Consider the following 16,970-nt stretch of genomic DNA (forward strand, 5'->3'; position numbering starts at 1 on the left):
TTTCACTGTACAATATGTGTGCAATTTTGAGAGGTTGATTTCTTTTCAATTGAGTACTCATAGGAAACACTGTGAGCACTTCTTTGCATTTCTTTTTCTAGCAGCTGTGATTCCAATGCCACCAGGTAGTCACACAACTATGGTTCCTCTGAGGTAATGTATTCCCACTTCTAAAAGCTCAAAAGAAAAATTCATATAATATTTTTTCATGGGATAAGTTATGAATTTTTTTCTTCTCTCTTGTTTTTGAATGAGCCCGCGAAAAATTGGGCATCTCCACGTCCCCGTGCAAAGGTAGAGAGAGAATAAGAGTGGCCATGGAAGAGTAGGTAACCACCACCATATTCACCACCCTCTTTGGAAGGTGTTGCTCCTATGTGTGATCCCTGATACCCCAAAAACATTCCCTGTGAAGCTCAGGGCATGTGCTGAAGCACTTGTGAAAAACTGGGCATTACTCTCCCATCATCAGGCAAAGCAGAAAAGATTTAACATTGACTTAAAGTTTTCAAGCCCTGGTACAACAACAGAAAATGCTTATTGAGCATAGGGAAAGTGATCTGAAATTTTATTTCACTGCTTCCTTTGAGCTCAGCAGCTCAGACTCCCGAAAACCAGAAAGGAGACCTAACTTTATATACACACTCCTAGAATAAACTGTCCCATTTCTCTTTGCATGCATAAAATTGTGTATGCATAAAAATACCCCTCAAGGCTATGATAAATTTTATCTTTATATGATAACATTAAAAGATACTCTTTAATCTTAACCTATTTCAGAGATGAAGTGGCTCTTTTGACATCTTAAATCTTGTAGTAACAAGGTGGGAAGTTTGTATCACTGATTCTGGCATTCTCATACTAAACATAGTAACTCAGCTAGATGCTGATTTTAGTTATCCCTTTTTTTCCTTTCTTTTTTAATCTGCATTTTTAGTATGTGTAGAGGAATCACTTTTCATATACCAATAATTCATATTACCTGAGAAGCTGTCACACAAAAATTAAGGTGGGTATCTCTCTCTTCCCCTGTTTCTCACCCTACACACATGCACTTTAATTACAAGCAGAAAGCACAAATTACACCACATACTCCACAGCATCTGCTCAAGCCTTATTTAATCCAACCTTCATGCAGTCCCCATGGCAACAATCCTCAACAGACTACCCTGATTTGGAATATTCAATACAGCACTTTACATTCCATATTTTATTCAAATTGTGGCTGCAGAACTACTCCTGTGCCAGCAAAGAAGTGTCAGTGCTAATGTGAACAGAATGAGTCCTTGTTCTACTTGACCCCTCCTCATACATTACCTCATTAAAATGTATAATACCATTTGAGCTAAGTCGCATTAAAGAAAACACACTCCTTTTCAAAGCCTAGAAAGAAATCTGTTAGCACTTTTTTACATTTAAAAAAAATTTCAGGCTTCATCAAATGGATATGAATGTTTTGTAGTGCTACATCTGCAAATCATATCATAAAGGTGATTATGAAAATATTTATAGCAAATAAGAATTTCTGTGGTGTACTTCTTATCTCACTAGTCCTCTTATCTAGTCAGCTTAGGCTCCAAATACATGTTTTGGCAAGGTGCAATCCCCATCATTTAGATGTTAATAGCGGCTGGAGTAAGAGAGGTTGTTTCAGCTAATGGAAAAGCTGCTTATTTCAGTTATTCTGTGGGCAATGGGCCCCCCATTCTCAGTTTTCTTTTATACCCAGCTATATTGAAGGAGGCACTGGATTGGATTTCTCCACCATGACAGTGCCAGGACTCCCTGGCACTAAATTAAAATCTTGGAATTAAAATCTTGTCTCAGCCCCGCCTAGGGAAGGTAGTCCTGGTGGCCAAAGGTCAGTCACGAACCATTGCCCACAAGCCATCTTTTCCCATAGCCAGCACAGCACTGGGAGGCTGTTTAGGTAAATCCTTTTAGGCCAGCCTCAAAGCAGGAAGGACTACTATCTCAGCTGTTTTCCACTTTGCACATGCCCAGCTGGCCTGTTCCTCAGGGACAGCTGTAGGAAAGGACTCCTTTAGGTCAGGCTCCCTTGGTCGGGCTAGAGCAGGACATTAAAAAAAAGCCCCCAAAAACACACTTAAAAAAGCCCAACCAAACCCAAAAACAGCACCCAACCAACCAAAAAAACAAACAGCAAAAACCTTCAAAAAAAACCCTGACAATTGACTTAAGTAGGGATTTTGATGAAACAGTAGATGGGAAGAAGGAAGGAGCAGGCAACTTTAGTCTGTGACACTGCATGAGTGACAAGTGGATGGAAGGAATGTTGACTTGGAAAACCTCTGAGTGTTTGCACCTCTTACTCTGCCATATCTTTTCTCTGGGTATTAAATTACAACTTTAAACACTGGCAGCATACAGAGTTAAAAATAATTATTTTGCTATTGTATGCAGACAACTATGTTGGTCTGAAACTATGCACAAATTAAATGTTAATCTGAGTCCAGGCATAATCTAATTATTGCTTCCTTTTGAAGTAAGAGGAACAATATTTACTGAGTAAATTATCAATGTCTAAAGGTAAAGCTTGCTTTGAAGATTAAACAACACACATGTATTTAATTATTATAACTACACTTGACCCTTGTTACGTCACAAAAATTTGAACACATTTTGAATTTTCACAGAGATGTTGTGTTTTAGAAGGCAGTACTTCATATCCTTGTCAATTGCCTTTTATTACATAGCAACATGAAAGAGAGCAACAAATATAGGAGAGGCTGAGTGTGTAATATGTGTAGGGCATAGTTTCTCTGCAATACAGAGTAAAATCCCTCTTTTAGCATAGAGGGGCTGCTGGTAGCATGGGGAAGCCATCCTCACCAGAATGGGGCACATCTGTGTGTTCCCCACGCCCTAACATCTCTGCCCCTGGGGAGACGAACCCAGGCCAGATGCTTGATGCAAAGGGCCCTGAGCACTCTGATTTTATGTTGGGGAGGCAATCGTGACACAGCAGTAGACAGAAAAAGGCAAGACTATCTCCAGGATATTAGACAATGTAATCTCATTCTCCTTCTCTGCCCACTATGGGTTCTCGATCCATGAAAATAATTCCTGCTACCTGTCCATAAAATTTTATACCCCAGTCCATCTTATTCAGCTTTACTTTCATCACTAGAGCTACACAGTCGTTTAATTATACACTTCATACACATTAACAAAATCCTTAATCAAATAATAAGACATCATTGTTATAATAATGTAATTTCACAGAATACCTATACAGGTGTTTTTGTCAGTGACTCCATGAAAGCTGTACAAAAGAAGTAGTTTCCACTATTGCTTGTGCTGCTTATTTCTACAGTCACTTATTTTTGAGTACCTATCATTTTGTCTGACAGTTCATAATCTAACTTTATGTGGAAGTGAAGCATTTTGTCTGAGTCTGTCAAGCTTGGATCCAGGTTTGCAAGTTCCAAATATCTGACATCTCTTTCAGGCCCATCTCTGTAATTACCCCAGAACTGTTTATGGTAGTGGCAGAAATAATAGGTTGGAAGCATCTGATCAATTTTTAGGGAAATGTTTCTGCTTATAGGAAGGCAACTGTGAAATTAAGTGGTGAGCATAGTTGACTTCCATTTAGTTGAAATTACAGATGGAAGGACTGCATTCTAGTGAATTTCAATAGTCCAGGTGCTCTGAACTTCAAGTTTCCCAGAAAGAAGAATATTTTGTGTTTGGTGTCTGCAAACCATGCTGCTACACATGATCAGTGTCCTTGAGAAATATGCTGGAAGTATGCCATTTCGTGGGGTTTTTAGTTCATGAGATTCCAACAGTACTGCTTGTAGGACAAGCAGAAGTAACCAACCATTTACCAATAAACTAAACTTCTTTGCCTTTTAGTGGGTCCTTATCTTGTTCTTGAAAGTTGTTATCCTGATCCCTTTTTTCATAAGAAGAATTATGCTGTAAATTAAATGAGAACAGCTGGAGTCAGGATTAGAAATTGAACTTCTGCTGTGCAAATGGTGACTTCCAGTAAAACAGCAGATGCATCCTACCGCCTGTCAATAATTACTTTGTGTGAAATGTGCTTCAGTGCTCAGCATTTATTTTATATGCCAAGAGAGGTCTCCCAAGGCTGCAAGCCATCTCTCACAGGCTGCACACAACCATCCAGCTTCAAGATAGGCACTGAAGGGATGGGAGCCAGGCAGGGGGGTGACCTGAGTGACGCACAGGTTACCCCAGGGCCCCACCACTCTGCTGTGGGGCAAAGCAGGATTGAACATGCAGCCATGCTCCCAGGCATCAGCTTCAGCGATGACAAAGGGCTTGGTCCCACAGCCAGGTTTGGTTTTATGGATTACCAAACTGCCAGCGCCATTGAACTGATGATATTCATGTACAAACCCCAGAGCTGGAGCCCTTCCCTCAGCACCCAGCATTTCCCTTAAGGGCCATCCAGAGGACTATCCTTGTAGCTTTCAATCTTAATGTTTTTCTTTTCACTGACAATTTGAGTGTGACACTGTGAAAACTTGCTCCTTAATTAAAAGCTGAAAAGAAACCCCCGAGGATAAGGATAGTTAGCCTCCACTGACTGAAAGCAGGAGATGCTCAGTCAGTGTTAATAAAGTTATTTTTGACCACTTGTCTGCTTTGTATCTGGAATTGACCTTTAATGGCTTGCTTTAGCATTCGTTCAACAATGCTAGGACAGCTGTGTGCATGAAATGGGGACAGTTTTAATTTCAAATGAGACATTACTTACTTTAACCAGGAGCAACACCAATTTCTCTTGTTTCCTGTACTACTCAAAAGGAGCACAAGTAGGTACACAGCTTGGCCTGAGCATCTTCAAGGCTAGGCACAGGGAATGCAGACATCCTGTTTGTACACTTGCAGGGGAAGGCCAGGGCTCACATTGACCTTCACAAGCTGTCTTCAGTTCATGCAATTGTTTACCCATGTTGGTCCTTGTTATTAGCAGTGGTAACCTGGGTGAGCATAAGGTTCATGCCTCTGCATAGCTCTTGTAGTATGGCTTGGCAGTTTTACAGAAATCTGATAAGAAATTTCCCTTGGGTCTGTTAAGCCTCCACAGGAGAAATTCTTTGTTTGAACTTACATGCCTCACTGTCCCTTTTGTATATCTAGGGTACTTGCTCTCTCTGGCACTGGAATCAATAGTAGTGTGATAAATAGAGGTTTTTTTCTCTGAATAAAAAAAGCTTGTTCCATGAAGGAGCTTAGAAACATCTAATTAGAGTGGACACTCTTCCTGCTTTTTCTACACCCAGAGCAGCTTTTTCATGTTTCTTTTCTCTTCTCCTGGTCTCCACCCAGGATATTTCAAGACTCAAACTCAGAATTTGGTGGGTGCTGCAGACACCCCTCTGGCAGAACTTTTCCATGTAAGAGGTGGCAACATCCTGATCTGGGCCTGAGATGGAATGAGGAGAAGAGGAAGAAACTTCAGCAGAGATGATCCATGGAATAAGAAACATAGCTCTCTGGGAATTTGTGAGCCAACTACCAACCTGCATAGAGCTACTTCCAACACTGCTCTGCATGTCAGGGAAAAACATTGACATTTCCAGGTGAGATACATGGATCATTTCACACCCTTGCAAATTCTTCCACAATGTGGAAGCCTTTGATGAGCTCCTCGTGTAGCCTTTGATGAGCTCCTCACAGAAGTCTAGTAGATTATTGTCTGATGCACGTTTTCAGAGCAAAGAGCTGGATTGATGCCAATACTTTAGAATAATGCCAGCCTCACTTTAGAAAAATGCCTTAAATGTTATCTTTTGAGGGTTTTCCTTTATATTGAAGAAATTAAACACTCTTTGACATCAGCCTGCCAAAGAGAGCCTTTATGCAAAATTCAAGCCATTGAATTCAGGCCATCCTCACAGACTTATCTCACTATTTTGCAGCAATTCAGAAAAATCTTTTTGGAGGTTAACATGTAGCTGTCCTTATCACTAAGAGTATCAAGAATACTCATAGTTTTTTTTGCAGTGCTTCTACATACAAACCTTTACTAGGGATGAGAAAACAACAAATGTATCCATTTGCCTTGGAAAAATTGAAGAAATCAACTGCAGGTCCACAATTCTGTAAAAGCAGACATCTAGCCTGTTTCAGTATGCTAATGCTCCACAACCTGTGCTGTTCCTACTTCTGTAATATGAACTGGGCACAGTGAAGGTTTTGGATGGGGAAGGATTTGGGGTTGGAATTCTTGTCAAACAGAATATTCATTACAAGTTACCCAAACACTATTCCCCATAAGTCATCAATAATCACGCTATTTCCCCATTTTGTCATCAAATGCACAAGGAAAACTGCCTCATCTGCAATTCTTCATTGCTTTCAAAATTTAGCCTGAGCAAGTTGCACACATTTTTTACCAAAGCATATTGTCTTTTTCTTTGAATGAACACTATCACACTGCAAAAATGTCTTTAGCAGCAATATGGCACATTACAAAATAGGCACCTACTTGATTAAGATGCAGCAAAAAATCTTACTGACTTTTTTGAACTAAGTGGGTGGCATATAAATTAATGCAGCTAACAGCCCTCTCTAAGTAAAATTATTTGTGTTCCTTACATGGAACATCAATATGTTTTTTTTCAATGATTTCAGTAAACAAACTTCGGGCAGTTTTGCTGATAGCCTAATCTGTACTTAATTTAGTAATTTGAAAATAGCATGTATGACCTTTGTGAAAAATCTTTTAGAAATGCAGCTAAGTGTGTTGTTTACCTTAATACTCAAATAGCATCCAAGTGAAGAATTTGCTCCCTTTTGTCCTCATTCTATAAATGACTGAATGCACAAATCCAAAGGTCTGGATCCAGCACACTGTAAGCTCAAGCTCTTCATTCATTTCTTCTCTACCATTACTGTAGACATGCTCAAGAAGAGATTTGTTGCAAGTTTCTCTTAAAAGTCTCTTAAAGTTGCTTGATATGACAACTTTACTAGCATACAACATTAAGGAGAAAATGCTGGAAAAGTCAAGGCATTACAGCAAAGAAATTCCTTCTTTGTTAGAAGATGGAGAAAAAAATTAAAATAAGAAAAATTTAATTTAAGCACTGAAATTAATGACTAAATTAGATTCTGAGTTTTCAGAGGCAAGATGCTTTCAGAAGCGTAGCAAAAAGAAAACACAATATATGGGATGAGTGAAAAACAACAGGCTTTGCAAGTAAGCCAGCTTCAAAATAATATAAAAAAGGTGAAGAGAATTTCTGAATATATTTTTCTAATTAAAAAAGACAACCCAGCATTAATATATGCCTGGTGGTAACTGAAAACACAGACTGCTAAAATAGCTGAGTCTCACTGGGGCTGTGTTTAAATTCTGCTAAGTATTAAGAAATGCCTAAAAAACGGACAGAGTTCAGGGGTGCATAATCCATCTTGTTATAAAGAGCACCTGCCAAGACCATACTGGCCTATACTTTAAACATTTTCTACAATTAAAATACCTAAATCTAGAGGCCACCTGTTTCCTGCCTTTGCCTTTCTGAAATGCCAGAAGTTTTACTGTAAACACAGGTGAGCAAAATAACATGCTGCCTGATTTTGGGACTTAAAGAATTTGCACAACAGCTGAGGTCTGGGCCAGCCACTTTTCAGCTCCCAGCCCCTCAGCTAAAACTGATGAGAGAAGCAGTATCATCTCTTCTTCTTTCAGTGGCAAGATGCTTACATGGGAGTTCCCACACCAAACTGGGACAGCAGCAATCCATCCAGCAGCTTGGATTTGACAGTAACCAATACCAGATGTTTCAGCCAAGGCATAATAAAATGCAGAGAGAGTAACTGTGGAGAAAACTGCTCATTTTTTCTCAATTTCCCATGGGTCTCTGGGCCAGGCACATATCCTGAGGTATACAGCATCCCAAGAAATGAGTCTGGTTACTCAGAAATTTGCCAAAAAGCTGTTCAGGTGGCAACCCTGAATTCATTGCTGACTCTGTCACTACTGCATGGCCCTTAAGTGAAGTTGGATCCACATTTTAATTTTAATCTAATTGTGAAAAGGAAAGAAGATAAAATAATTCTAGAAATTCTAAAAGAGGGGTTTTTTTTCTCTTATAAAGAGACATATTTTTAATGTGCTATCAGGTTAGCAGGAGTCTTGAAGGCTGAACACAGACACTGGAAACCACATCTGCAGGCCCAGTCTTTCCCTGATGGCATTTGCACATCAGTTAATACAGCTGAGAATCACATCCTGCTCATCACACCAGGTGCTCTGTTGTTTGCCCAAGATACCAAGTGAACAACTCCTCTGGAGTCCAATAAGATGCAGCTCAGAAAGCTCTGCTTTAGGGTATCCCTGAAGCACCCAAGTCCCTGGAAGAGAAGCCTTCTCAGTCAGGCAGTCCTGTCCTTGCTGACAAGTGCACACATCTAAAACTCTGTGCCCTGCAAAAGGTGTTGCACAACACAAGGCTTAAGGTAAAATGGAAACCACTGGCACCTGGGGCTGACCCAGTCAAATGGGTGGGAGCAATCCTGCGCTCCTCTGCTCCTTGAGCTGGATAGATGTGAGGCAGCTGCGCAGGAGCATTCACGAGCTGTGCAGCTGCATTTCTGCTGCACCTCTGCCAATGCCATCAGCCATGCCAAGCAGTGATAGGCACACCCTTTGTTTTGCCAGCTGAAATACACAGCTTTGGCTATCCTGGACCAGCAACACACATCTGCAACAGAGCTCGGTGCAAACAAGGCCTGGATGCTTTTTTTTTATTTCTCTGGAGGATCTCACAATGAATCAAAATTACAGTTTTCTAGAAATGCACAGAACATTTATTTAGTTTGACAGAAGTGTACAAATTTTTCAGAAAGACAAAAAGGCACAAAAAGGCACAAAACAGGTTTCTTACTGCCTAAGACAGAGAATCCCATGAATCTGAAAGCAGAAAGCTATCTGATTTCTACACAGGAAAGCAGTGGAGTCTCAGAAGAGTTCAATTAACTGAAGCCTACTATTTATCCCCTTTCTTTACTTTTGACCAGTGAGATGGTTTTCATCTGGTAAATTTTAATGTGTAAGGACACTTACTGAAATGAGTAACAGTCATAATACAATATCTGATTTAGTACATCCCTGCATAGAAATTGGCAGTAGTATCAAAATGATAAGCTTTGGGACATGAAAAAACACAGTTATGCAATTATGCTCAGACCATAACAAACATCCCCTTCTGAGCAGTTCCTGAGCTAGAAGGTAAGGAAAATGACCCAACAGCTAAGGGTATATAGCACATTTCAGCAAAGACTCGAGCCATCATTGTTACATTGCTGTCTTCTCATGTTATATCACAACAGTTACTCATACACATTCTGAAATCTCAAGTAGCAGGTCCATCTCTCTTAGCTTATCCTTCTAAGAAGAGGACTCACGAAAATCAACACTTGCTTTCACAGTCCTTGGTGGCACCTTTACAATTTCAGAATGTTATGTCTCCCCTGCTACTCATTGCTTCTTGCAAAGCATTTGAAATCATGTAATAAATTAAAGATTATTCAACAAAGGCTTCAAAATAACTTACTTGCTATATTTATCACAGGGAAAATTTTGCATTTACTATTAAATACTACCCTTAAAGCCAGATGGTCATACAGAGAACGACTACAGAAAATTAGAGAAGCAAACACAGTTATCTTTCCAAAGTACTACTGAGATTGGAAAACAAGTTATCAGAGGTAAAAAATCTTTTCCTCTACTCTTTCTGCATCCTGCAGGCTCTCAGGCTGGTGGTTCAGCAGCAGTTCATCTACCTGTGGTGACTGGATGGATCCCTGGTTTGGAACACTTGTCTGGGGACAATGGGTGTGTGATGTGTTCAGATCTGTAACACACAAGAGAAGGACAATGCATATTCTGTCATGCCCATGCCATCAAAAAAGGCAGATTCTGATGTTTTCATTAGCACCATTTTCTAGTTTGCTGCATCTATCTGGAAAGGAAAACAGTACTCTAGAACAAATTATACTACAGGTGAGAGGCACCTTACACAAAGTTAGTGAAATCTATTCAAGTAATAATAATAATTATAAATGTGTAGCCATACTTTACTAAACAGACACACAATAATGGAAAGACATAAATGAGGTCAGAATTGAGCTGGAGGGAAACACACAGCATATAATCAGTATGTTTGTTAGTAATAACACAGTTGTAACATTAATACAGTTTTCATCATTACACAGAATTTTATTTGTAAGCCTTCCTTTTATCCATGCAAAATAATTGAGCAAAGTCTACATGGCTGGCACTTGCATTCAGCTTTTTCTACCAAGTTTACCTTTGTTTACTGACACAAACTACCTACTCTATTCTGTCTTGATCTTTTTGGTGTGACATGGAGAGAAACACTTGCATCCAAACACTACAACATTATTTCACAAGGATCTTATTATCTTTCCAATTTTCTCCCACAAATGTAGAGAATCAGGCATTTGTCTTCCAGCATTCCACAATGAACACTTCTATGATGATCCATATATAGCTTCATAAACCAAAACAACATGTCTACAGTTGAATCTTATCCCTAGTCAGCATTTTGTAGCACTTTGGGCCCTCAGGACCTGCATCTCAGTAGTTGGATTTTCTACATCTGTATTTCTTCAAAGCAACTTTGCCATAAAAACAAGCTGCATAACAAAGAATGTGTATCCTCATGCATAGCAATGAAAAGTATCTGTAATGGATATGCTGCAATACTTTTCACTGTAATCTTAACCTGACCAACTCTTCTATTACAACAGGAGGGTTAAATTTTCATTCTTCCCTCTCAAAAAAAGGACTCTGTAGAAAGAAAGGGAGCTTTGAACTCCTTGTAGAGCATGGTAATGCCAGAAGCACACAAACCAAGAAATGAGGTTCTTTGAGCCTTGATCACTCATGCAGAGCTGAAGAGACATTTCATGCTTGCTCTGGTCCCCACTTCTCACATGTATGTGCAATGGAAATCTACTATGAAGGAACTATTTGCATTTTTACACATCATGTCACTTAACTGGTGGCAATTCATAATGACACATGCCCACATTTGGCATTCCCCAAATATATGTGACTTTCATCAGTCTTGTTCACTGAGGCAGGAGTTCAAGGCAAAACAAGCTTGCTGGCACCCTGAAAAACCTAGGCTCTCTGGCTGCTTCCTGGCATGGGGTGTGTAGGAGCAGTGTGGGATGATTATACAATGGGCATGTGGGAACACATCGTATCACAGCCTCTGCCTTCAGCATCTTCTCTTTGATATTCTCACAGCTGGGGGGAGCAAAGAGGCTTTGGGGCTGCAGTTCCCAGCATAAACTACATGCATCTTATTCTTGCTGCCAAGACTGCAGAGTCAATGGCAGGAGCAAGGTATTTATAAATGAGCTTAGTCATAGTGGAATGACACAGAATATTACAAAAATTAGTCTTCAGTTGTCTTTCTTTTACTGTTTTATACTGGATCAAGTTTCAGTCTTGATGAAAATCCAGAGTAAGTCTTGATTGTAAGTGAGTTATTTGCAATACATAACACAGAAAGTCTTGACTCCCTAACTTAGTCAAACAGGCCTAAGTTTTTGAAGATGACATCTGCATTTATTTATTTTTGATGGTTATATGAGAAAAAGATTGCAACTTGCAGCCCACAGAAGAAATCAAAAATACGTCTGCTTGTCTTTATGAAAACTGGATGAATTTGGTTTGTTTATTTATTAAAAAGAGCCCTACTAGCAGAAGTTTCTCAACTTCTACACACTTATATTTTCAGGTAATTTTACCTACATTAATATTTCTTTTAAGTCCTATCAGTCTATTCACATTACCCAAGTTATGTACATAAGAATACCAAGGAGTAAACACTTATTTGAAAGATCTGTTTCCAAAGTTTATGAAGTAGATAATTTGAGAAGCCTAATTACAAATTTGAAAATACACAGAAAAGAAACACCTTACATGCAATTATTTTCCACCATCAAAACTAAACAGTAATTGCTTTACCAATTAAAACAGTAGCTGCTTCCAAATAATTTCTCATTAACTCTTATAACTACAAGCAGCAGAGCTAAGCAGTGGAAACTGTCAGCATTCTAGAAAAACAAATCAGATCCTGTCACTATCAAAATAAATGATTTATCACTAGTTCAGCTTCTTTTTTTTTTTTTTTTTTTTCCTCAATACGTTGCATCTGGGAAACCTGAACAGCAGAGAGCACCCAGGAGGTAAGAGCACAACTGCTGATGGGGTGCCAAGTGGCTTCAGGCTGGAAAGGATTGTGATTAATCTAACTGAGGAGGGAAGGGGCTGGTTTTGGCTGCACTTCAGGTGGCACTCAACACATACTCTGCCTAATAAAAGCACAGTGTGTCCCCAGGGCCAACACGCTCAGCCTGCCATTGGGGAGGGTGGTTGCTGTCTCTCTGCCCAGTGCCATGCTGGAAGCAGCTGAGCCAGCAGACCAGCTGGCATCACAGGCACCAAGCAGGTAGATGCATGTGAAGTGTGGAAGAAGTGCTAGAAACGGTAACAACAATTTCAGGCGAAAGGAGACTGGGAAAAGTGGACTGAACTGCCAGTCAGCCTTGGTTGTTGTAATGCAGTACTGTACAGCAGCCAAGAAGCCTTCCCCGAGCTTTCTGGTATAGCATGGGGAAACTGAGCTGCCCTTGTCACCAAGCAGGAGAAAGGTGGGAGAAATCTTCCTCTTGAAATGTTCTCTCAAAACAAAGAGGAAACTTCTGAAACCAGACTTGAAAACATCAACTGCTCTCTACTAAATAACTCTGAGAGCTGAGGATGCTTAATGAAAATAAAAAAGGAAAACTGATTATTTGTGCAGACAGAAAGGCAAAGGGCCTGCTATCAGAAAGCAACACCCAAGGAGTTCTCCCATGATCCCCTGGCAGCTGGGGCACCCATGGAAACTCCCCAGTCCCTCTCCAGGCCCATTCTCTGCTGCACTGAGGAAAACGTCAGAATTCACTATGGATCGAGAGTCAGTCACATACAGACCATTGGCTTTTATGAGCTTCCTTCAATGTGATTGTAATTCACCTGTCAACATCAGCCATAAAATGAGTTGTGTTATCCCCTTTGTTTAAATCCAGCATTTACTTACCCTTTTTTCTGCTCTCCTCCAAGCTACCGACAGATGCTGTCTCTGGCAGGCTGTGTTTGGCTCAACAGCATACCCACCAGACCAGCACCCACATCACCAGCACCCGACAAAAGCTGGGGTACAGCCCCTGCCCCACAGCCTTGCTGCCCGGGCTGGGCTCTGCCTGCTGCCGTGCTCCCACGCCCTAGTGGAGAGGACTGTACCCGGCCATAGCCATCCACTTGCTCCTTTACATTGTTTTTCTTTCATAGTTAGATAAATGCAGAAAATACTCCCTGACTATTTCCAAAGTTTTAACAAACCTGAGCTGTAGCTCAGATCCTCCCACAGTCTACTCTTGACACAGCTTTCTGCTCCCTCCCACTTTTGCACCATCCAAGAGATGTCAGCCTCTCTCTGTACCCTGGACCCCAGGATTTATGGGCAAACTGAAACCCCTTTTACCTGTTTCTCACTTATAAAAAATATGTTTCTCCTACAGGTAAGTCCTTCCTTAAGCCAGATCGACAACTGCACCATGGATATCCTAAGTAAGTGAACAGCAGACCAGAGAAATCCACTCTTTCAAAGTTAGGCTGGTCAAACACCCTAGGCAAAAAAGGGCATGCTTGAGGCTGGTGACCAAATATTAGGTAATCTGTGTCAGCACTTCAGCCTTTTTGGGACCTGTAGCCTGTATTAAACCTCAGTATTAAATACTCCTCAGTATTAACCTCAGTATTAAATACTCCTGAAGTACAGCTTTTACTCCTTTTAATCTCAGCTAAAACCATTTCATTGAATAAAGAAACCCCAGGCATTCCCAACAGTCTTCCCCTACAAATTTTTGCAAAAGTAGTTAGAGGCTGTTTCTAACAAATTCTGGATCCAATCACAAATTGTCTTGTTCACACAGACACTGTCAAATTCAACACTAAAAACAAATTCAATTTTCTCCCCATTTTCCTTGGGCTTAGGTCTGGTACCATGAGGACAGGCGTCATTAAACTGCAGAGAGGCACTCTATTCTTTCCATATTTTTTTAGACCACCTCAATATAAAAACAATGGCAGATGGCAGGCCTGTCATACATGGGATCAATTCTCAAGGGAGTTTATAAGGACATCTCAGTTTTCCAAACAGGGTCTGGGTCCAAACTCTGAGAAACGACAGCTCCTGGCTAAAAACATGGTACTGTTGTACAGGAAAAGAAAGCAAAAACAAGTAGCATTCTGCATCCTAACTACCCTACCTTTTCCACAGCATTAAGAGACAGGATTAGTAGTATCTCACAAACTGCTGACAAGATGAAGGACAAAGGAATGGTATTTGCAGGAATCTGAAATCAATACATATAAAAACAAACACAGCCCATGTACCTGGGGGTGGGGGATACAAAAGCCAAGTAAACAACTCATTAATCACATTGATTCTCACCTCCTGTCTGTTGTCATGGGATGTAAGCACTTCCACATCAAATAAATGCCACAAATTTTCTCCTTCACCCCCTTCACCCCTCCTCTCTCTCCCCCAGGATCAGAGCTCTTGATGTTAAAGCTAGAGTGCACACAGTGAAGATTATGGGAAGGACAGGAGAACCAGGGCACTAAGAAACACTCCAAGCAAAAAACCTCTCAAGTCTCTGTGTTTTGAACAAAAAGCCCTTAGTGTTCCTCCTTCAGCTCTGACCCTGGTTTCACAGCATCACAGGACAATTCAAGTTGGAAGGGATCTCAGAAAGCCTTGAATTCAAACTCCTCCTCGAAGTTCGGTAACCTCTCAGATCAAGCCAGGCTGCTTACTTTTTTACTTCTTAGTCGTTTCTAAAACGGAAGGGAAGAAAAAAAAGGGGGAAGAAAAAAAGTAGTAAAAAAAGTGTGTGTGTGGGGGGGAAGGTAGAAGGAACACACCACGTGGATTTTGCAGACAATTACCTTGCTGTGAGTCTCCGAGATCTGTCACATTGGCCCTTTTCACAAAATAAAACTGCATTAAATGAATAGCAATTTATGCCACTTTTAGCAACAAATACGTTGAAGAGTCACACTAACCTTCTGAAATAATAGAGTTAGGTTTCGGTTTTACACGTACTTATAACAACTGGTACCTAGTTCATTTGGACTGACAGCTGACACATCAGCTTCAGGCCACAGCTATTTGAAATGGCAGAGCTGCTCCATTTAATCCCCACACTGGCACTCATGCATAATGCAAAGCACAAGCAGACACCTAACAGTATTAGGTGCTAAATCTACCGGGTCCGGGATATTCAAAGGAATTCAAGGGTAACAGGCTCTCATTTGCCACACAGTTCAACAGCAAATGACAGCCTAACTCCCATGGGATCCACTGAAAAACCCACTGGCAAATCCCATGGCAGCTCTTTGTCTCTAATGGTGCTCCCAGCGGTCTCCATGCAGATTTATTAGCAACAGACAGCAGATTCCCCCAGGAACTCCAAACACCTCAGCCTCTCTCCTCACCATGAAAGGCACCATGACAAGTTTTGATTGCTTTTTTTAATGCCTACTAAGGCTTTCCCAAATTGCAATGGATTTTATGTACTTCAGGTTGTTTAAAGCTGGTAGAAGAAAGGGCATACCATGCAGTGGTACTGGGAACCAGGAATGCCAGAGCATCACCCTGGAACAAACAAGATACTGCTGCTACTGATTCAGAACAGAACAGTTGCTATAGAAAAGTTATGTGTGAGCCTTGATGATTTGAGGACAATTCCCTGCAGATTCACTGGCAGTTGAGATCCCACATGCCATCAACAAACCAGGCCCTTCACAGCTCAATAAAGCTGATTTCACAGCAGGAACTGAATTTGGTATTGGGCTTCAAAAAAACACTGGGAAAAAAATATTTTTACCCTAACACTACCAAGGAAAGAGGAGCTTAATCCGTTTCCCAGCTGACTGAATAAGGCAAGAAAATTGGTCTGGGAATTGTAATGCTGTTATTTATTTTTGACCAGCCCAAGCCTGTGAAAAAGCAGCTGCTGTATTTCTTAAGCAAACAAGCACCTTCATAAGTAAGAGATCTTTCCACAAAAAGCAGATGAGGAATTATTTCAGAAGAGATCCTACATTAATTTGTCTTAGCTTTTGGTGCATTTTTTGTTACAAGACAGAGAAGAGAAAGAATTCAAAGTCTATTATGAATAAGGTCTGCAACATAACTCTTCTCTACATCTGTATGCTGCATTTTGATCATAGTAAAATTACTGGGATTACCATTATTCTGCATGTTTCTACTCTTTGTGTAGTTGCTGGCTTAGGTAAAATAATGTAGTTCCGTTTTCAGGTTTTGACTCATAAGTCTTTGGAGAAGTTCCGTCTAGACAATTTGGAACTAATTCTTGGCACAAGAAACACAAAATACATATTTATTCCACCAAAATGGCATTTATCATAAACTTCCAACTCATACTCCAGATTTTGGAGTAATGTGATGATGCAGTCATTTTTCTTTTATTAAGGCCCAGTAAACATACTATTTCTAACACTGGTGTTTACCAAAGAAAATATTTTAAAACTAACTCAAGCTCAAATACTGATAGTGTCACTTTGATATCAAATTCATAGCATGCTGATTAAAATTGATTAGGTTGATTAACATTTTAACATAGTTACATGGCTATGTTTTGAGTTGTATTGGTTTTTAAAGCACACGGGGTCTAAACTATTTTTGGCATGCTGTTTTTCTACTGCATATCAATAAGAGAGACTTAAAAATAGGTCTGACTTGAAATCACAATTTGACAGTGCATTAAATACCCACAGTCTCACCTTGGGATGGCAGACTGCCTGACAGCTGTCTGCTTCTGCTTATTATTAATTTATTTAAGTATGAATT

The 16,970-nt window shown here is 40.2% G+C and overlaps 1 protein-coding gene across 13 annotated transcripts in view; it reads right to left on the minus strand.

The window, feature by feature from the left end:
* Window positions 1–8,794: 8,794 nt before the first annotated feature.
* Window positions 8,795–16,970, minus strand: part of ARHGEF28 (Rho guanine nucleotide exchange factor 28) — an 88,288-nt gene continuing 80,112 nt past the window's right edge. For 12 of the 13 annotated variants that reach the window (XM_068176478.1, XM_068176476.1, XM_068176482.1 and 9 more), the window contains one exon: window positions 8,795–9,863. In XM_068176478.1, coding sequence (XP_068032579.1) covers window positions 9,712–9,863 — 152 coding nt within the window. In that variant the 3' untranslated portion in view covers window positions 8,795–9,711. The remainder of the gene's footprint in view (window positions 9,864–16,970) is intronic. The other variant, XM_068176488.1, reaches the window with a different exon arrangement.

Source organism: Anomalospiza imberbis, chromosome Z (assembly GCF_031753505.1).
Source record: "Anomalospiza imberbis isolate Cuckoo-Finch-1a 21T00152 chromosome Z, ASM3175350v1, whole genome shotgun sequence".
Lineage (NCBI taxonomy): Eukaryota > Metazoa > Chordata > Aves > Passeriformes > Viduidae > Anomalospiza > Anomalospiza imberbis.